The 22714-nt window shown below is 34.6% G+C and overlaps 1 protein-coding gene across 1 annotated transcript in view; it reads right to left on the bottom strand.

Annotated features, from left to right (window-relative positions):
- Positions 1-12679: 12679 nt before the first annotated feature.
- Positions 12680-22714, bottom strand: part of LOC150094405 (uncharacterized) — a 184784-nt gene continuing 174749 nt past the window's right edge. The window contains exons 12-14 of the mRNA XM_090412461.1: positions 20017-20198; positions 12966-13083; positions 12680-12727 (exon numbers count right to left, since the gene is read on the bottom strand). Coding sequence (XP_090268587.1) covers positions 12680-12727; positions 12966-13083; positions 20017-20198 — 348 coding nt within the window. The remainder of the gene's footprint in view (positions 12728-12965; positions 13084-20016; positions 20199-22714) is intronic.

The raw sequence follows: 22714 nt of genomic DNA, 5'->3' as shown, positions 1-22714 counted from the left end.
AAGACAGAATGAACAAGTAAATGCCTTAACCGCAATTATAGCTAGTAAGCAAATACAACTTTAGAAATGTGTACACCACTTTAGAATAAACTAATTTTGAAGTTGTTTAACCTGACTGGCCGAGTAATTAGTGAATTCGTTCACGAGCCGATATGTCGGTTCTAATTTCACTGTGGCCACAGTTGGTAACACGGGGTGTAGGTTTTATTTTCTCATGGGCGAGATTCATATTAAGACAAATTAATACATTGAAAGTGACTATTCGGTAAGAAACTGACTGGGATGATTTAGATTTAAATTCAGTCCATTTCTTTAATGTAAATAAAACTCAATTTAAATCTAATTCTCAATTTTAAGCAAAATTCAGATGATCAAAAGTTCTATACTATTTTACCTCACATTAGAAGCTAAGCTAAATCATCGAAAATATTTTATCACAACGCGATAACTTATTTTCTTTCTGATTATTTACTCCGAAATAAATTTTACTGTTCATATCTAATAATTTCAACATAGCAAGTAGTTATTTCAGTTGTATATTATTAATACCATCCTGGAACATGCACTGTAATTCTAGAACTCCAACAGACATTATTAAGCAATACTGATGTTGTCTTCCAAAGTTCACGTACCTGTTTAATGACAGGAATTCCCTATTCCTATTACTCCAGCGAAATTAAACTTCGTTGTTGCTGATACCAGCTTCGGTTGCATCGCACGGTAATATCCTTAGAGGGACAAAAAATACTTCCATGCGATAAAATTCCATCTTCAATGGAACAGAAGTTAGTTCACACAGTCATCTTAACACGAATACCTGTGGAGCGGTAATGAGCACGTATAGCAAATTACCTCAAATGAGATATGATAATATTGGGGAAATTGCGTATTTTCATTTAATGGCTACTTAAAATGCACTAATGTGGTTAATTGGAACCATTTCCAAGGAGAGAACCAGTGTGAAAATTAGCCCTAATTACCTAGTAACTTGTGAGCGTTAATTAGATACTAATTGTTGAAAGTTGGTATCGTTCATAATCCATATGATCATTTAATGTAACACTGGCTGATGAAATGTGCTAATCTGTTGCGTTTTGTGCGAGAGAACCAACAGAGTATTACATTTAAACTGCATATCTTTGTGTTTTATATCCATTCATACTAACCGTTTATTCGCACATTTAATGTGGATCTGAATTAAACGTGCAGGTAGCCAACAGTGAGAAGGATTAAACTCGTTTAGTTAGTTCAGGAATAACATTAGAAAATAATACGGAAAAAAAGAAATTGGATTGCTACTTAAGAATATTGCAGAAACTTGATATATCTACTAATATATTTTATAAAACATTATACAAGTTAGTCTTTTTACTTTAAGTTAACATAAATAGTGAAATATTCTCTTAGTTTTTAATATAAATGAAAGACACCTTTTCAGAGTAAATATAAGGCTAGTAAACATAATGAATTAGCTTAGAGCAATAACAAGGGCCCTCGAATGCTCATCTAGAGCATAATAATACCATACCCTTGGAGGGTAATGGATAGCAATGCTGTAGCCAATGAAGTTCTAACTGAGGCTCGGCTATTGCTGTTACCCTCCTGCCATGATCAGAGTTTTAATAGCTCAATAACGCCTTATCACTACACTGTTCTATACAGATAACGGGGAAGATGAAAAGCATCTTTGTTTTGCCCCTTTAAGCCAGTCCTTATAAGGACTAAGCAATAACAAGAACCACAGTGGCACAGTATAAGAACTGTGTAAATTAGAAATCTATAATAAGGAATACAATGCATTGATATACATTATATAGTACATTAAAATTACCATTTCAATGTAATTTTTTACTATATGTATTGCTATTTAAAATAAAACTAAGGAATATGATTAAGGAAACTAGAAACTAGAAAATTCCCTTAATATTGCTATTAAGGGAGTTTTCTAGCCACTGACGCAATCATTCATTATTACCTTTTCTGTTTTTTATCCGAGTGCGATCAGGGCTTTGATTCGGACACACGTATTTCAAATGCTATTTCTCGTGCTATTTCCATTACGCGATCTTTTAAAGCGATAAAAGGCTAATATAAGTGTTAGCGAAAGGGATGCCCGTTCTGATACGTCAGAATGTCATGAGCCGCGTTGCATCACGACATGCAAGTTAAGAGTGTCGCCATGTTAGTTGGTTGAAATGACCTTCTAAAGGTTCACTGATCGTGGAGTCACACAAAACAACGCGGAGGTATTGTTGCTCAGGTTTTTTTACTAATTACTACCGATGTCGAGAGATTTCGGTCAGTTGGAGAGTGTAAGAAAAATCTGATAGGGAAAAACAAGTAAAGGAGACATGTTGCAGCGAACCATTCAACCCATAACAAGAAAAAATAGGTGTTCATCTTGGATTTATCTGAACATGGTAAACCCTTCCGAATACTCAAAAGGAATGTGGTGAATATATATGGGGTAAATGAATCGTGTTCCAACCCGAATACCAAACAACGAGTTCGTGCAAGAAAAGTGGTCCCAAGTCTCAGGATTAGTAACACCGGTGGTTACTTCCTGAAAGGTGATTAATCTTTCTGGTGCACAGAATGCTAATCTCTTAGAGGCAAAATACTTAAATAGGTGGCACTGATGTTGCTTCCAAAAGCTGAATTGCATATTACATTGTAGTACATGCATGTTTAAGTTACCTTTGCCCACGACTTTTTTTTATCCACGACTGTTGATGGTAAAAGTTGTTTCGTACTATAAAAATGTTTCACAAACTGTTCAAAACATTTACATAAAAATGTCTAACTTCATTAAATCGTATATGATTTCTTGGAAATGGCGTAGATTCCCAATCCTCTTAACCCTTTTTTATTTATTATAATAAGAAGAGAATAATTTTCAGTTTCTAATTTCTCTCAATTTGTACAGGGAACATTATATAATCATGTTTGTGTAATCATTCATGGTCTGCTTAAAATGCGGGGATAATGTTTTTCTTCGTACTAAATTGTTTCATTGTTTAGTCCCTCTGTAACGATATCGTTATATAAATCTTTTAGAACGATATCTGATCCACGCGATAAAAAGTCTCCTTCCCCTAATACCCAAATCCATAATTTTGGTGAATGATTGCATTACTTTGTGCAGCTGACATGATTAATGAAATTTCACAGAAGTACAGATGTGCCTTTGAAGTACTGGACAGCATTTGATCAAATTTACTTTGATCGGATACTATCAATTCTGTTGGAAAATGTGTCTGGAGGACGAGCAAAAAGGATTTGCCCTCTGATAAATGGTTTCCGCGTTAGAAATAGAAAGCCCTCGTTGAAGGCGACTCTTGGTGTCAGCTATGAAGCTGCAAAAGATATTGGAGATAAGCGATAGGTCGGTTCAGTAGGAAAATAGCTATGATATGCGAGAGAAATAGTACAGCTTCAAATTCAATACTATTAATACCAAAATACTAAAGAACTCTAAAGATGAGAAATTACTTTCGGATATATTGCATATTAAATTGTGATTATTTATTATCCTTTCTTTTAGTGTTGCACGGTGATCAGCATTCATTTTAGAAATTATGGACTTTACAACCGTGTTATAACTATTTTAATTTCTCGACGTTTCGACCTTCATATGAAGGTCATCATCTGGAGTATATACAAGAACAAGCTGAGTTACATTTCCCATAGTAAGCTAAACAATGATTTGATCACCGGTTATTCTACAGTCATGACCTCTAGTGAAAAAAAATACAGATAAAATTACAAATTAATTATTTAGAAACTACATCAAAGCTAAATTCTGTTTACGATGCCATGAGAGAAACATTCTTTCTTATAGATAGTTTTCTTACAGTAACAATGATGTCCTATTTTTAACATTACAATCATTATATTAGATTTAGGATTCTGGATTATCTACAGTCCTGTTTATAGTTAACTATTAGGAAGAAAGGTTCTGTGGGTAGAATACGTGCCCTCTATATGCTTTGGATTTTTAGGCCATCATTATTGTTCAGATTGGATTGGTTGATAAGAATCTCACAGGCTTCCTTAAATTTGCGTTTATACCATGTTTTGTTGTGATGCAAACAACTGGTGCTTTTCCAGTCAATTCCATGTAAAGTGTTCAGGGCATGATCAGAAAGGCCAGCTATTATATAAGTTATTATATTTAATGTATCATTTATTTTCCTTTTGTCTGATAGGAATTGTGCGTCCTGTTTCCCTTATATATGGCAGATTACAGATGCAATAAATGCGGTATACTCCAGGTGGGCCAGCGGAGGGAGTGGGTCTTTGGATGAGTTGAGTAAGCTTTTTAATTTTGCAGGAAGTTTAAGGTTCGCTCTGAGGTTGTATTTCTGTAGTATTCTGTTTATTTTATCTGATGTCCCTTTAAGTTAAGAAACGGTTATAGTCTTTAGAGAATCTGGAATGATTTTGTTTTACTTTACATCAGAGAGTGCAGATAAAATGGACTGTGTTTGCTATAAAATATATTCGTGGTACTTAGTGATGGATTTGAATTATTAAAATTCTGCAGCATATGTGCAAGATAAAAGGTGATGACTGCTGTTAAGTTTGAATGTGGATTACGCAGATTCTAGTCTTGGACCGTTTTTTTTTTGGAGCGGGCCACGTTGGCATATGTCGTTCGATGTTGAAGGTTCATCTTCTTTTTTTTGGGGGGGGGGCTCAGTTAATGGTGGGTGAGCACCTGGTTCCCTGTTTGAACTAGTGGTGGTGTGTGTGTGTGGGGGGGGGAAACTGAGGAGCTTGAATTTCAGGAGCTCTCGTTTTAGATCATTAGGTAGATTGACTGTTTGGCTCACTCCGTCTGTTTTTGGGGTGATAAATACATTCTCTATAGTTAGTAGGTGAGGGCCGCCGCAGTTAACACACTTAGCCGGGTGGTTCAAATATTTGTGGGATGGGTCTCGCCCCATTTTATGCATCTGTGCTAAGCTTTGCACAACTTCTGGCCATGGACAAACTTGTGGCACTGCCCAGAAGAAGCTGCTATTTTCAGTGCTTCGGGCGTAATTTTAAGCCCACAGATTGACTTTAAATTGTATATCTTTTTATAAATATTATGGATCTCCACAAGGACTAGAGGATTAGGGGTCTTGTTTGATCTATACTTTCTGCTAACCTTGATAGGAGGTAGATCTTGTAAGTTGAGGTCAATAGCTATTTTATCTGGGTCAATATCATCGGAAACTCCTCGTAGCACCACTTTCAAATATTTTCCCGACGTAAGTGAGAAGGTTTGATACTGAATACCTCTGCCGTCCATTTCCTTTGTTCAATTTCTGTAGTCTGTCTCCGTGGTGGGCTGAATTTTGATGCCCTCGTCTACATTTTTGGCCTTGGAATAGTTTATCTGCAGGTTAGCCATGGTGGTTCTTAAGGCTGTCCATCTCTGCTTTTCCCTTAGGATGATTGGGGAAGATAACTGAAGATAACTTACAGAAAGCTATTTTAAATCTAAATGAGATATCCAAAGATTATGGTATGATAATATCAACGCAAAAATCAAAAAACTATGGCCTTTAAAGGACAAGATCCAGCAAGAACTAAAATAGTAATAGATAACAAGATCTTAGAACAGGTGAACTTCATTTAACTACCTAGGATCTATGATCACATATAAAAAAGATATAAATCTAAAAATTGCAAAATATTTAAAACTAACAGGTGTAATTAACTCTATATTTAAACTAAACCTAGTTCAAAAACAAACCAGGCTAAAAGTATACAATACATTAGCCTTACCGGTCTTAATGTATGGAAGCGAAATCTGGACAATAAAACAAAAAGACAAAGATTAACAACAGCAGAAATGAAGTTTATGAGAAAAACTGCAAAGTATACCCTATTTGATCACAAAAGAAACGAAGATATTATGAAAGAATTAAACCAAGAACTGGTAATAGAAAAAATTAAAAAATATAAACATAAATGGATGGAACATGTTCAAAGAATGAAAACAGAAAGATTACCAAAACAAGCCTTAAAGTACAAGCCAGTAGGAAAAAGAAAACCAGGAACTCCTCTGAAACGATTCAACGATGACCTCTAATGCCGGAACAGGCCATACTAGGCCTAAATCCTTGATACGTATGATGATGATGATTGGGGGAGGCAGAAGAGTCTAAATTGGAAGTCTTCATCCATTCTAAACATCATTTGTTGGCTCCTAGGCAAGAGTTTTGGACTTCTTGCGTACGTGGATCTCTCCTTGATCAGAGGGTGTAGAGGTGGAGACCACTAGGTTAAGTTTTTCCTCCATTTGAGGAGTGTCCTCTTTCTCATAATCATCAGCTCAGGATAAGGGATATAAATTTAGGAAGCCGGCCATTCAAGCTCGAATTTTTTAAGAAGCTTTTTAAAAAAGCTAAATGCTAGCACTTGATCGAACGAGTCGATTATGTCTGGATCGATCACACTTGCAGGCCATTTAAGCTTGAACTTTTTTAATAGTTTGTTTAAGAAAATAAATGTCAGCTCTTGATCGAGCGAGTGTATGATGATGTTTGGGTCCGGCACGCTCATATTGATTGTTTTACGAATAAACTGAAGTAAAATCCCTCAGGTCTAGGTGCCTGCCAGCAAAGATTTTGTAGACTGAGGTAGTCTACTAGCAAAATTTGTGAGAAAGGATTAATACGTGTTGTGGGAAGAGACCGTGAACTTGTTTGGTTCAACTCGAATTACCCACCTCCCTAAACACCATACATCCACCACTGGTCCTCATCCCGGGTGAGGCCTACGCGGCCATTGACCTCATGCACGTTTCGGGGAGATAGTAGAAATTCGGGCAGGGTTAGGGCCAGTGCAATGCAAGATTCACGGAATGCCTCCGTAAGTGGTAAAATACAGCCTAAAAAAAGTGCAGTTTCTAGCAGTAGAAAGTAAACACGTCTCTCATTCTCCGTAATCATTATCGTCGAAAACCTTTTTTCCCCCATAAAGCTACAGTTTTATGAACTTTACTTATCATATAAAAATATGAACATATTAAAGGTGTATTGTGTTTTTTATAATTTTGAAAACATTTCAAAAGAGTTTAGAAAAGTATAAGATAATTTGCATGTTTATTAATAGTTTAAACTAAACTTTATATTTAGCAGTAAATTACATGTATGTGAAATATTGAATCATAAGACACCCATCTCCTAATAATAAAAAACTATTTTTAGATATGGGAAGTTTATCATCGTTATCCACATTGGAATGCATAAAATGAAGTTTCTTGCTCCATCACATCGTTATTCTCAAGTACTATGGTAAGTATTTCCGTTACATTTATTTTATGACATACAGAAACATCGTTTCTGTTTACACACTATGTAAATGTGTAAAAGTTGATACAAAAGAAAACCTTACATAAAGATGAAAAACACTTAGCCATTAAGAGAATTAAAATGGCCAATATTAGGAATAAAAGATGAAGTATCACTGACGCCTGCGCACATGTTTGTCAGTCTGTTACTCAGCCTGTTTTCAACAGCAAGTAAAGCGAATGTGGAACGTGAGGGACATTTGTGAAAAATGCCAATTGCTTTGTTTCCCCGCTGACACGATAAACCATTTGTTGAATTTTTCCAAGCAATTTTTATTTATTTTATTTTTTGTTTCTCGCGGTCTGCATTATTTCCATTGCTCTAAGGAGCAAGTTGCACATCATCTTTGAAAACGGACTAAATTGGGCATAAACTTTTCACGCCCAATTTAGTTTCTGCCTGGTTATGTGTTTTCTAAATGAGATATTTAGCTGAGTTATGTTGTGGTTCAAATAAAGGAAATAGAAGCTTAACTTGATTAAGAAAACTGAATTCAATGAATCCTCTTAGCTACTTTTACCCAAAGTAAACAATGAAAGGGAAAGCTAATTTAAATGTAACTAAGCCTCGCGTTTTAACAAATTTATTTCTATTATTGCTTAGTGATAAAGCTTATTTTGCTAGATATTTTAATGAGGTTGCTATCTAATATCTAATTGCTAATTATACCCTAATAATTAGGCATCAGCATTTTTGAAGGAGCTAATTAAATTGACAAATTTCCATTTGCTTTGGATTTTCTTTGGTCTTTCAAGGACATATGACAATTATTTATTCCTGAATGTTTTCTCAATCTCCTTTCAAAGATTTTAATAGAAATGGATTGCTTATTGGAGCAATATATTCCCTCTAATCCGTATAGATGACAGGAGATACTTTTAGTCGCTGTTCTCCGTGTTCACGACAGAACGATAGTACGCCTGGATGGGTTGAAATAATCGACGATGATGAATAGAAGGGAAAAATGAAATGAAAGGATAAGCGTTTGTGGATACAAATGTGATTGTGTGCTACCATGCATCGAAAGATAAGAATAAAAGGCATCGCTTAACGACCAAATTCGAATGATATTTCCAGGGTGTCTTTCATGCACGTTCTATAATCTTTATTGGAGTAGGCGGACTCTTATCATATTAGAGATCTGTTGCGTTAATTCTCCCTCTTATCCATAAACTCCCATCTGGAAACAACTGATCGGGTAACTAATTACATTAGGATTAAAGTAAAAATAACCATACAACTGTAAAGTCGGTTATTGGAGAATAAATGTTGTTTTCCCTTTATGAGCATTGTGGATAAAAGTTTCGTATACTGTGAATGACGCTCTCATTTATTTCGCCTTGTTTCAAAGGACCGCTTGAAAATCAACTGCCAATAGCATGCTCCGTTGATACCCCCATTGAAGTGGGACATTCTGATTAATTACTGGTTTAATCATGCCGTGGGCTGTAATGAGTAGACTAAAATCTACTTCGTGATATTGGGTTTCTTTATCGGATATTCCCGCCGTATTTAGACTAATCAATGTGCATCAGATGTTCATTACTTTATCTCAACAATTTAGTTTATCACAACTTATCGTATCCAAAATTCTAGTTTATCACAACTTATCGTACCCAAAATTTATTCATACAATATTTATTGTATGAATAAATTGTCAGTTTAGTAAGCTCTTCTGCCATCTTTGAACCGCTGATGATTATTATTTCTGATTTATATAATAAAAAAGAAATCACATTGCCTCCAACAAGCACTTATGATCTTAGCAAAAACTGTGATCGTATCTGGAGTTTTACAAAACATTGTGTTATGTCATTCTTGTAGAATACTTTTCGATGACATTGCGTATTTCTCTTATATTAATCAAGCATATTAGATTACAAATTCTACTGCGCATCCATACCATATATGGGTAAATTGTTAATACAGAAGCCTTGATGAATTCCTTAAAAATTTGAGGTTGTAACTTTTATAAAATACAGTGACAATATTCTAGATAGGTAGATGGAATTAAAAGAGCGGTTGTGGTAATATCTTGACTGTGGATATATCAGTCATAAGTATCTGCCCTTTCTACCCTTTATAACTTGATACATTTAGTCCAACAATGTTTCAAGACTTCAGGTATCCTGTTATATTTATTTGTATTAAATACGTGTGTATCAATTTCCTTACAGTCGGAATTTTGAAATTGTTATTTCATTTTCATCATACACTCTATCAATTTAAATTTCAGAAACTAGGACAACTGGAGATCTAATAAGACTAACAAGACATAACTTTTTTTTTGTCATTATGTCGTTTTGGGATCATGGTTGGTGTTTAATTTATTTTAAAATATTGGCATCCTTCAAACTGTTTTAATACTACAAACGTTTGAAAATGATTTATATATTTAGATATCCTAACATTGTAAATGAGAATATTTGAGATTTTTTTTTTCAGCTGAGTTGTGCCGTTTTCATTCAAAGGTTTATCATTCGGACAAAATCTAACATCAAAGGCCATTGAAAAATTCTCTGAATGACTGTGGGCTGTTGCATCCTGCAGACGAAACAGGTCAGCTATTTCACACTAATATAACAAAAGTCATTGAAGACAATTATTTCAGTTCTTCTAGCGTTAAAACGAGGAAGAAAAACCATTTAGGAAACTATTTCCAATAATTTTTTTAAGGAGACCAAATCATTAGTTTTTATATCAGCGTGTAAAAAAAAGGAGCTTAACAATATATTGTAAAAGAGGGATCGTTTCGCTGGTGATGCAAAGAAAAATACAGTTGTGTGTTTTACGTATAAGATAGCCAAGAGTGGGAGAAATGGGGAATTGTTATCTAGAAACCACCCAGTTTTAGAGGTTACTGAACCATGTGCATGCCTTCCATATATGAAAGGCACTGGTAGCGCCATCTAGTGAGAAAGCATTTTGACTTCTTTCTTTTAACATGGGAAAAGGCTATGCATTTCTTGTTAAATTTGATCATAGATTATTAAAGAAAAAACGACAGGTGTTACCTTCATGCGACTGATTCAAATCGCGTCTTCGCGAATAGAAATGTGTTCTCATTATCGGTAATCAGTAACGCTTTATTTAGGTGAATTACTACGACCCTGATTCATTAAAAAGATAAAGAGAAAGCCGTCTCTTCGGTGCGAAGAATAGCAAATAACACGATAAACAATGATTTTAAAAATTCCCTTCAAAATCTTGATATTTGCACTAGCTAAATGCATTTTAAGTACACTTCGGAAATCTTTGAATTCTCCTTGAATACAGAAAAACCCAACAGAGGCTATAAGATTAATTATGCTAATTAATGTCCATTAATTAGCATAATTAATCTAGTACAACTCTAGTGTTTTGCAATTTATTTTTAAATGCGAGGTTAGGTGCAGCTCGTTTAAAAAGACAACCGATTCGATCCATTTATGAAATGGCCTTTTTTAAAATATTATAGGCAGTAAGAGATTTCCCATGGTCGGTTTGAGACAAACGTTATGATCTAAAGAATCAACTGGCCTCTAGATCACGGTTACTGGAGATAATGTTCCTCGGTAATGTACTATAGATTTACGATATTTTGTAGGTAAGACTGATATAAAAAAGCTGAGAAATCCCATTCACAAAACTAAAAACTTTTCTCAGATGACAAAAAAAAAAAAAAAAATATTGAATGTATAAATAAATTAAAAACAGCGTCCAAAAAACATTAGTTTGCCATTCTCTTTAATTATATAGATTACATTTAATTAAAAACTTATTAAATTAATGGATAATGACGAAGATAGTTTCAAGTATCATAAACCGGAATTTTCGGGTATCAGCGATGCAAAACTAAAATATTTTATAGCTTTGTAAATAAAACAACTGGTAAAAATTAGGCTATCTAGAATGAGATTATTAATTTTTCTAGAATAATTTCGGAAACGCCTTAGAAAACAAAAGAAAGAAATTGCGATTGAAATTAGCAGAACTTGACACGAAGTTAAAAAGTGTTGTAACTGAACGAAACGAAACTTCGAAGACATTCTGCATTTAATTTTAATTAATTGTACGATTAAACATCGTCTATGACCTCATTAAAGCATTTCTGAAATCATTCGATGGCAATAATTCGATTTAACATCAACACCTCAATTCTAACAAACAAATATTCATTTTATATCCACTCTGACCATCAGAGCAATCATTAAAAACGTAGTACTTGCAAATTAACACATTTGGTCTGCACAGTTAAAGTAAGCAAACGAAATAGTACTAATTTCCACAACGACTTCCTTGGTCACGAACAGATACTAGCATGAAGTCGCTACTTCAAACGCTGCAAATTAACGGCTGTAATTATGAGTAGTTGAGAAAGAAAACAGTTTATTCTTAAAACTTACTTCTTCACAAGGCATAACTTACATGTTTTAAGGTCAGAAATAGTCTCTCTAAGAGTTTATTTTTTCTTCTACCGTTCGCGAAACCCTTTTGAAGATGAGTATATCCTTGCAGACTCTCTAATGACAACTCATTATCATGACTGTATATCCTTTACATTTAAGGTCAAAAGTATATACGAAACTTTTCACGTAAACGTCGAAGGATTGGGTGAGACAATATGAGTTTGCTTGACCTAATTAGATAAAAAAAATGACAAATATACTCCTTTTATTGCACGCTTTCATGTGTCCACTTGTTTTAACAGTGATGAAAACTACCTTCTGAATGCTATGCTGAAGGCGAAAAATTGATGAGTGATGAACATTGAGTGGATATATTTAAATGAGTTTCCATTAAAATATCCTTTCAAACCCCTATCCGTTCATTGGAAATTCTTTGTTTTGAGAACAGCATCCTACGCACTAAACTTGTTTTAGTGCGTAGGATGCACTAAAACGACTTGTTTTATGTCTGACATCTCAGTTATGTCCATAATTCAAGCTCATCTATTAGGTGAATTGAAGTTCATCTTTCTGTGCATCTTTTCGGTTCTTCTGGTTCCACCTTCTGATGTTCAGCATAATTGACCACAGTATATGTCATATATTGAAATGCGGTAGGAAGCCATTTATGTGCAATGGATATGATCGTCATCCCAATAGACGTTGCCACTGCTCAACGTGGTCTCAGAAAATCATAGTACATTCTTATTATAGAAATCAGGAAAGCGTATATGTCTTTAGTATTAAATGCAATTTAGTTCTAAAACGAGGCCTTTTATGTCTAATTTTGTTCTGTTCTCTGCCACTCCAACGCTTTAGTCTGTTTAGTTTGTACTGGCAGAAATGCCGACTCACTTGCACTTCCCTTATGAGCATTGCTCCATCTAACATGAGAGCTATTTCTTATACTTCATAACCATCTAATCCTCTAGATTCTGCGTAACTGAACATCTAAAAATGGAAGGAAATTACTCCTTATCTAATGAAATAACAAAAAAAAACCCATAAGTAGGAACTTGTTTATAATCCCCGTGCTGAGGAACTTGGGGGCTTCCACGACCTTTTGTCCACCGAACAGCTTTATCCAAGCAGGAGCCGGTTTGTTATACCTGAAGATATAACACAGAGTCGGTGTTAAGGTTCCGAACACGTGAGGCCTTTCGAGGGAAACACACAAGAGGTCACTTACCTTACTAAGGTACCTCAAGAGACACGTAAAAGAAAATGGTTGTTGGAGGAATCGGGATCCTTGTCCATGTGACACTTCAGTGCAAACTAAGTTGACCGAAGTGGTAGAAGTCACGACACTGAAAACAGATTGAACTCCATAGGAGATATTGTGAGATGAACGTCTCATTTTCTTAGAACGTCTTTGTGTAATAAGTAATAACCCTTCACTTAAATGTCCTGTTTTGTGTTCTCAATTGCTTGCCTGTATAAATACGAAGTCATTTCTTACAATAAAAATAGTTGTGGACACCTGCAGAAATTACTAAGTACATGGCGACAGAGGTGTTCGAATTTAAAGTAGTTCCACTGTAATAGTAGTAAAATATATTAAAATAAAACTTGAATCTAGAAGTTATCGTACTAGCCATTTGTTAAATTTGCTTTGTAGAAAGTAGTGAACACTATCCTTTTTAAAATATGTTTTAAAATATTCAGAAAATAATCCGTTTTCTTTGAAATCTCAGCGCACTCTCAAAAAGAATTATATGACAAATCATACTTGTCGCGTATTTTATTTCGTAATTTATCGAATGTCGCCATTCCAATATTACTCTAACCCATTCCTACTTAAAACACTCTAATTACGTACTTTAGCCAGAGCCGTTTCAGCCAAATAATGCTAGTTGCATAGGCATATTTGTTTACAGCATCCACTGTATAGATCAGGGTTGAAAAACCGGGTTCTGCTGAATCAAATGCATAAACATAAAGATATAATAATGTTTATGCAGGGGTTCGCCGAGACCTGAAAATTATTTCAAGAGTTCCAACAGGGTAAAAAGATTGAGAAAGGCTGATCTGAATAATAGATTCACTTAAATTCCTGCAAACGGTGTGGATTTTTGTCGAAGTAATTGGGGATTAGCTGCTAGTGACTCGCTATTATGAGTCACAAGCAGCATACATAGACCTTGTTGAGTCACCAAACATGCACCCAAAATTTCTCATTTGCATATGGGATGGCAAAAATTAGAGGGATAATGTTGTATTTTATATATAAAATTTCTTTTTGAAGCATATTAACATTACTGTTAGTTCAGCAGGTTTTTAGCGCATGAGCCGCTTCTGTTGTAGCAATCTCTGTAATTTGAATAGATCCTAGTTCAAATCTCAGAGACTGTACCCGGAAGCTGCTTATGTGTTGCAAAACTCGTTGGATCTAACAGAAAGGTGTAATGCTACATGCATTTTGAGTCACCATCCTATCCACCAGTCAACAATAAGCGCGAAACATCACAACAGAGTGTGCCACTGTCGCCTTTTATGCACGTGACTGGCCTTGTTCAAGTCTTTTTAATTCAGTCCTACGTTGAGCGTGTATCTTAAAAATGCCTTTTGATAATGTTAGCTTGAGCTGGCGAAACGTTATGTTGTAAATACTTAATTTAGTTATTAAATTAGTTATTTTCTTCCTGCTTATACTTAGTTTATTCCAGAAATTGTAACATGAATCTCTCTCTCTACCTCAACGAACAAGAGTCACCGGAAAGACCAGGTAGTAAGGAGTGATAACTCAAACCTTTAACTTTCAGTAAGGTAACTGCCTATTATTGATTGATACATTCACTCATTTCGTATCAGTATCGAGAGGGCACTTTATAAGCACTGAAAAGTTTAATATCTGATATTATGTAAATAGGAAAATATTTGATGAAATATTTTATTTCTACCGAGAACACCCACCGTCCGCGGTAGAAGTAATTCCTACAGAGGAATTACAGCCCATGAACTCTTGCGGTCCATATTTTTTCTTCATCATCAATGACTACGTTTTGAAACCTACTAACTTAACATTACTGCGAGTTTCCATAGCGGTCAGTTATGAAAACAGTTAGTTGTGAAGTCGTAAATGTTGTTTAGGTGATAGTTCATAAAGATGCTGTATGATTTTGAGCAGCATTGAAATCCTTAGTGAGTAGCACAGAAGGAAGAAGAAATTGTTTGAATTAAATACGAGGGATAAACTATTTTCCAGCACTGATAAATATGCATCAGGAGAGAGAGAGTGTTTGTGTGTGCTTTCGGTTTCTTTACCAGTGGGCAAAAGAATTACTGATTTCGTGGCATTAATTCTAAATCATGACTCTATGGAAAGGTATTTGATCTTCTCTTTAATAATATAAGAAATCATTTATTATTCGAACAGGGAACCCCCTTTATTTTCAATTATTCATTTAAGAAAGAAAATCATTTCGGGAATTAATCGAAAAGTTTATAAGACTTTCTAAATGCTAAACAAACAATGATATAAAAGTTTGAAGGAAAGAGTTCTTTCTTTTTTTTTTTTTTTTTCAGGAAAACAAAGTACTTCAACATTTGGAAAATCACAAGGCAAGAAGAAAATGTACCAATCTTCTTGTACCAAAATGTACTTCACCCCCCCCCTCATTCTTTTTTTCCAGCTGTGCTAATGAGCGTCTGCAAGCAACCAAGTTTAAAGCTATCTGGGCTATCACTTATTGTAGAATTAATTATAGTTTCCCACTGAAATCATAGTTGAGCTTTTTTTTTTCTGTTCATGCAGGATATTCACTGCACGCAACGAGAAGAAAAAACCAATATCAAGTCATTAATATTGTTTAAGCAAAGTTAAGTTACTTTGAATCTAATTCAAAGTAACTTAAGAAAGCTTTAGATTCACCATTCCGCGGAACAGACGAGATTAAATTCCATTGCTTTGGCGTAAGCCAAACAACCAAATTAGTTTCAGTTAATTTTAATTTCTTTGCTCTTAGATTTTAAAACATTCAGGCCTCGTCTGCGTTTCAAAAAGTTCCAGCATCAACTTGGACTGATGTACACGAAAATGGATATAGCAAATCAAATAATAAAGAAGCAGGCAGTAACATAAAATGATTACTAGTCTGACACCTAGGTGGCGCTAACATGAAAAAAGTAACAAATGCTTCTGCAAAATTATTTTAGCAGCTTAGTGACGCAGACAGTAAAGTTCAAGTGGGCAATAAAAAGAACCATTCTTTTCGAGAGTAAAGAATCAAACGATTCTTTAATCCCGAAAATGCTGTATTGATTTTGACTCAAGCTGAAAAATTAAGCCGAAGATGTAGAATACGAAGCAGCATAGGATTGTGCGTTGCCAGGGGAACGAATTACTTGAAATACTAAACTGAATTCTAAGATTTTGTTTTTTATTTTTCCAAACGAGAGAAATCATTCCTTTTAATAAGCTTACCGATTAAATGCCACTTACTGAGTTTTAGTTGTTTTTGTAGCCTATGATAACATCGACGTGACTTCCATAGATATTTTCCTTTAGTGAAGCGCCATCTATAGTCAATAATGGTAATAGCCATAATTGCAAATAATCAAAGCAATTGTTTGAAAATTACTGATAACTGCCCTACTGAAATATATATATATATATATATATATATATATATATAACCTTCTATACAGAATTCACAACGTAATTTTCCATATATGAACTGCAAACAATGATTTGCGAGCGTGACAGATGCCATCAACAATTGCAACCATTCCGAATAATACTTTGCACATTCGCAATCTCGTATAACTATACATCAGGAAGGAGAAAAAGAAGACGCACACAATGTATTATAAAACATTCCCTTAACTTATGCTACGTACGACACGATTTCCTCTTTTTAATATTTATTGCATAATTGAGATATTCTTGAATGATTTGTACCTTTAATTAGGAATAGCTCACTAAAATGATTTATTGTATTTGAATTTGATTAATATGTGCATATTTATGCAAAGTGGACTTGCTATGCTGACAAACTGAAAACAGATCAGCGTGATCTTTAAGGAAAAAGCTGGAGAACTCGGAGAACATTCTTATTTGTAATGAATTTAATATAAATATTTCGAATAAAATGGAATAATTCCCCTCATATATTGTTATTCAATTATCAAATTCCTGTAAGTCTTGAATACTCCATATTTGTTGGCTCTGTGGCATGGGCATTGTCATATTCTTAGTAACACGGGTCCGTTCCATAAAAACTCAATAGTGTAGGCAGCTCCTGGTTATCTAGAATATCAAGGTACTGAGCTGCCTTCATGGAAATGGACAACGACCAGTGGTCTCACTCCAAACCAATTGAATGCACCCCACACCATTACTCCTCCACCACCAAATTTTACTGTGGGTAAAATTTGTTCCTTAGGCTGCCTCCACACCCTGCCATCAGACTGGAAACAGGTGAACCTTGATTCATTGCTCCAGAGTACCGTTTTTCACTGGTCAATTGTCCCGTTCACACGCTCTTTGCACCAAAACAGAGCCGCTTTGTTAGTTGTTGTGAAGGTCGGCATGTGTGCCGATGCTCTTCGGTGGACACCCAGTAAATGGAGTTATTTTCATACAGTATTAGCGCTCACTAGGGTGCTACTAGCGCTCTGGATCTCATCACGGATTATCTGTGCTGCTTGTAGCCGAGTTTTGCTTGCCATCCGTCTTAACACCCTCCTGTCCCTGTGAGTCATATTTGGCTGCTGCACTGGTTGTTTTCCTGCACTAATGATGCCAGAACGTCTCCATTTGTTGATCACATCGCCAGCCATTGATTTTGGATGCTCCATTTGAACGGAAATCTCACATTTAGACATGTCACCAATGTGATAGCACACGATGACATCTCTTTCGAAGTCAATGAGTTAACTTCGTATTGCCATACCACCTGTATTTTACTGCTACGAGGAAATACTGCTTCCTGCTATCTGTACACTGGTTTTTATATTGTTAATAAACCTGAAATGTTCTTCCGAAACTTCAAATAACAGGGGTGTCCAGAAAATTATTGGTAGATAGTGCATATAATTGATAAAACGTCCTTGTTAAACATTCTAATAAAAATCCTTAGACCACTCACAGTACGAATGTGGTAGATATTTACAGAAAATCTTAAGTTAGTGGAAGTTGCATAAAAACAAAACTTGAAAAATTTATTCCTGAAACAACTTTTGATTTAATAACTCCGTTTGATAAGCGGATTAATAAGTGCAAACATTCTTTTCGTTTGCATAGCCTTGGTACAATCCTTCAAAACATTTGAGTATCTTAATTACATCCGTCCTTAAGAAAATTAATAATCGCTAATTGCTAATTAATTATTGTACTTAATCTTCATTTTATTCCTCTTTTTGTTTTAAGTGTGGTCGGGTCTCATATAAGATTGCATCCTGTGTGTGTGTGTGTGTGTGTGTGTGTTAATGCTCCGAACTGCAATAGATAGAAGATACATTGTCTGATATGCTACACTCAGCATATCAGAAAATGTCTTTTGTCACTTTGTTACCTCCTTAAATTAATAGAATGTTTGCTTTCTAGAAGTTCACTGACCGTGTTTTCTTAAGAGGATCCCCGTACGTTGGATGTGAACTGATGTTAACACCGAAATCTAATACTTTTCATTGCTGGTATACTTGCATGCAATGCAGGCTCTGGTGACCGGAAGACTCCTTTTCGATTTCACGCTAGTGGATAATAGCTGGTGAACTGGAGAAATCATAGTCATTATCTGTTTTCAGTGGTCTTTTGTTTCTTTATTCTTTTATCTTTGTGTTGGCATCTGTAAAATTGCGGAAAGATAAAATGAAAAAAAGACACGCTTTATTCTTCAGTGAAATATCTCGCATGTTAAACAATACCCGAGTTTCCATTTCAGCAAATCACACGTGAACGAGTCACGAGGCAACGATGTAACAGTGACACCGACCTCTGGATATATTATTTACTGTCAACTGCTCACATCACTTTGATCTCGATATTAGAAATAAAATGCAAGAAAGCATGATTATAGTTGAAATTATTTTTTCATTGTTATGTTGATTTCCAACAGGAGGATATCGATTGCACTTTCTCTAAGATTAGTGTCTTGAGAATTGACCTTGATCCGTAACTTCACCGAGTTATCAGGGAAAGTTGTATGATATTTCTGTGCTGTTGAATATTCTGATTATAAATTATCCCTGATGAAGAACGCAGTACTTCACAATCAGTGTCTGAAAGCCCTTTTTGCATAGTTTATCGTTGTATAATAATCATTGTTGTGGTTGAGCAGTTTATTCTTCTGAATTTTTCTGTAACCCAGAAATTTTCGGATAAATTTAAAAGTAGATCAGTTGTATGTTTCTGAAAGTAATATCTTTTCCCTCACAAATCGGATGAATCCCTAAGGACACGCAGTTACAATTAACTGCTGATATAAGAAATCTGACAACCCATGTAGTCTTGTACGGTACGCGGGTGAGTTTTGGGAAAAGGTTCATAATAAATGATAGACATCACAGTTTAAAAAGCATTTCTAACTTGGATACTTAATAAATTGAACTTTGGGATATTTGTTTATCATTAATGATCTGAATAATTTGGTCAACAATGAGAGTAGTGAGGGAGAAAACTGGAGTCTGACCAAAGGCACTCAATTTCTTCAATTAAGTTTTTCAAAAAAAAAACACTTGTTTTTAGATACATTTTTTGAAAGAAAATTGAGATTTGTCTATCGTTCCATATTGAATTTTCCAAACAAGATCATCAGAACTACCTTCGCATTGTTAAACTCTTTCAATACAGAATTAGTCAATTATTAACTAAAATATAAAAATATCCAACGTTTTTAGTTTATACAAATTTTTTGGATAAACTAAAACAATAAGCCCATAATATTATCAGTTAAAATATTAAATTGTAATATTTCATTGTATATTTTTACAATTAATCAACGTAAGTTTGATTCTGTTTAAAATTTCCAGGGTTCACTGACTGACTTAAATAAAGTATAAAGAAGTAATTAATTTTTCCACACGGCACAAGGTTATTAAATTAATCATAAAGGAATGATGCCGCAGTTAAGATTAATGTTTGTTTTGTGCACTTATGCGATATTTCTTCGTATCAGTTCAACAGTTGCTTCAGGGTTTATATTAAGATGAAAATGAAGGAACATTTGTTAATTCTGCGTGCTAGGAAGTGATATTTCATGCCATATAATATCAAAAACTATGTGACAGCATCCATTTACCTGACCATAGCGCGAGAATATTTGATTTCATCCTTTTCTCTCCCCCTTGCCCATTTATTTTCACTGTGAATCATCTGAAAAGTGTGATTCATAGTTGACATCCGGTATTGTGTAAACATGTCTAAGTGTAGAATACTGTAATTGGCTTTCCTAACAGTTCTTCGCATTGGATTAACAATGATCTATAAAAAGAATTTATTCACTTAGATAATTAAATCCTTGTTCCCCTTTAGTAAGTCAGGAATGTTTTTTCCCAAAGTTTTAGTTCATCTTAGGATTAATAGCATGTTATTAAGTGGAAACTGGTTTCATTCTTGCTTTTATTACTAACTATTGAAAGGGGGAAAAGGGAAGGGATTTCGTTGCTTTTCCGATGAGAGTGAAAACGCCTTTGATTACTCTAGTTGGAAATTTAAAACACAGACTTATAAAACTGTTCATCGTCTTAATTGTTGTTCCGTAAAGATGAATTAATACGTAAGGGAAAATAATCTTCAATAATCTTCTGAGCACGTTTGCGTGGGCGACTCGACGTTTGTCTTTCTGTTATAAATACTTGGATCGAATCCCTTTAGGTAGAATTATTTGTTAGGGTTTTATCGGCTGAAAGCAACAGGTAGGTTAGCTAGTCTCGTGAAAATTGCAGAATATTAAATGAAACTTGTTTTTCATCTACGAAAAAATACATAAATTACCCAGAAGAAAATGCGCAATTAACATACATAACGCACTGACTTTGGTTTGAAATTATGGAAGAAGCAATAAACTGAAATGAAATTAGGGAAATGAATAGTAGATGGCATTGTTGTTCACAATGTCAAACAACAGACTCGAATGTTTTCACTATGCATCTATTCACGGCTGTGAGCACACATTGCAGCAACAGCTTGCTGACTACTTGTCTCACTTTCCGGTCCATCCTGTGCGTATAAGCAATTCTACAAATTACTTATACACCTAGACACTTGTATCAGTACCAGCTAGTAGATCCAAAAATCTTATCTGCATTCCATAGCATATCTGGTAGCAACGATTGATGTCCTAGTACGAGTGGGACATTTATAAAGACGTTCGACTGTTAGCGTGAGTTATTCATGCTCATGTAGATAGTACCTAACCAGAGATGCATTCCCGAATTTGGAAGATAAAATATTAACATATTTCTTATATTACCATATACAAGGCTTATTTCTGGAAGAAGTACAGTAACCAAACATCTTTCGATACGCTCTTTTTAATTAATAAAAACACACTGTAATGTAACAGATGTAAGTTCTGTTAACTCTAATTTAGAAATTCTGGATAAAAAGTACTTCAGTCACCAGAGGATCTTGCCAATATCACACAATAACAGCAGTAACTACGACGCCGTACCCATTTCGTTTGCACAGCTTGTGAACTGCCCTTCTATTTATATCGGCTTGTTTTTAGTACTTTTAACAATCCAATATTTTTGCTCCGTCTTTACGAACATCAATGCACAGATGAAGCGGAGTTCTTCTCTTCCGCGTATTAACATGGTGGAAGAAATTTAATTTGTATACGGAAGCGCAGAAATTGCTGACAAGCAATTTTGTAACAGTACCAACCAAAGGAAGCAAATAAATCTTGTTCTGGGAGACGGATGAAAATGTTCAAGCAGCGCGAAATTAAACTACCAGGACACAATAGATTAGAAAGAGTATTTATTTAAACCTGAAAATGAATATTTTTAAAAACTTTCTTTTTTTTGCGTATTTGAATAATCTAGCTATTCAGTTACATTTTACTTCGCCGTCCGTTTCTGGCTAGTGAAACTTGTATTTTATACGTGGAATTGCTTTAAAAACAAATATTTTTGTAAAAACTTGTTACAGTAATCTAATAAATATTCAATATATAAAGCTACAAGGTTTTTTCTTTCTTTTTGGTTGGATATTTACTTGGATGGAAGAAATTGCCAACCCGATAGAAAATTAGAAAATATTTTAAAAATGACACAAGAAAGTGTCACAAAATTCCCTTTCTTAATTCGATTTCTGTATCGCAGTAAAATATAAGGGGTTTTATGGAGTTCTTCAGCAATGTTGATGACCAATATTTTGGGACATCTCTGAGCATAGTCAGAGAGGGCGAACGTGCTATCCAAGATAATCGTAAATATTCAAATATATCTGATAAAAATACGAGCTGGACAAATAATTGATAAAACAGAATCAAACGATTATTCAAACAAGTCATTTTAGTTGTTTTGTGATTATTTTATGTAACTCTCCCTCAGGGAAGGAGGATTTCAATTAAAAAATATTCTATATCCCTCCTTCTTTCAATATAATTTCAAAGTTTAAGCAGAATCTCAGTATTAGACTCGCATCAGTTGATGAAATTCATTTCCCACTTAAAACCATGCACAAACTTCCATGCTGACAGTGGGATGTGAATCCATGTTGGAGAATGGGGCGTCTGGATAGAGGGGGATATTTCATTTAGAATAATTTAGCCAAAACATCTAAAAGATGGTCTTTTAAACCGTCCCCTTTCTTTTAATTTTGACGTTCTGGTTTTCGTGCATGGTGAAATTGACGTAGCGATGACAGTGCGCTACAATTTTGTAAAAATTAAAAACGGGCAAGAAACAAGTAACTCCAAAAAGATGCATTTCCGTAATCAATTTTCGTGTTCTGTTGCAAAAACATCATTGTATATAGAAACAACTGAA

This window comes from Typopeltis vanoorti, chromosome 22, assembly GCF_054136105.1.
Source record: "Typopeltis vanoorti isolate ZY-2024b chromosome 22, IOZ_Tvanoo_1.0, whole genome shotgun sequence".
NCBI lineage: Eukaryota > Metazoa > Arthropoda > Arachnida > Uropygi > Thelyphonidae > Typopeltis > Typopeltis vanoorti.
The sequence above is the reverse complement of the archived record's forward strand: the minus strand, read 5'-3'. Positions and strand labels throughout refer to the sequence as shown.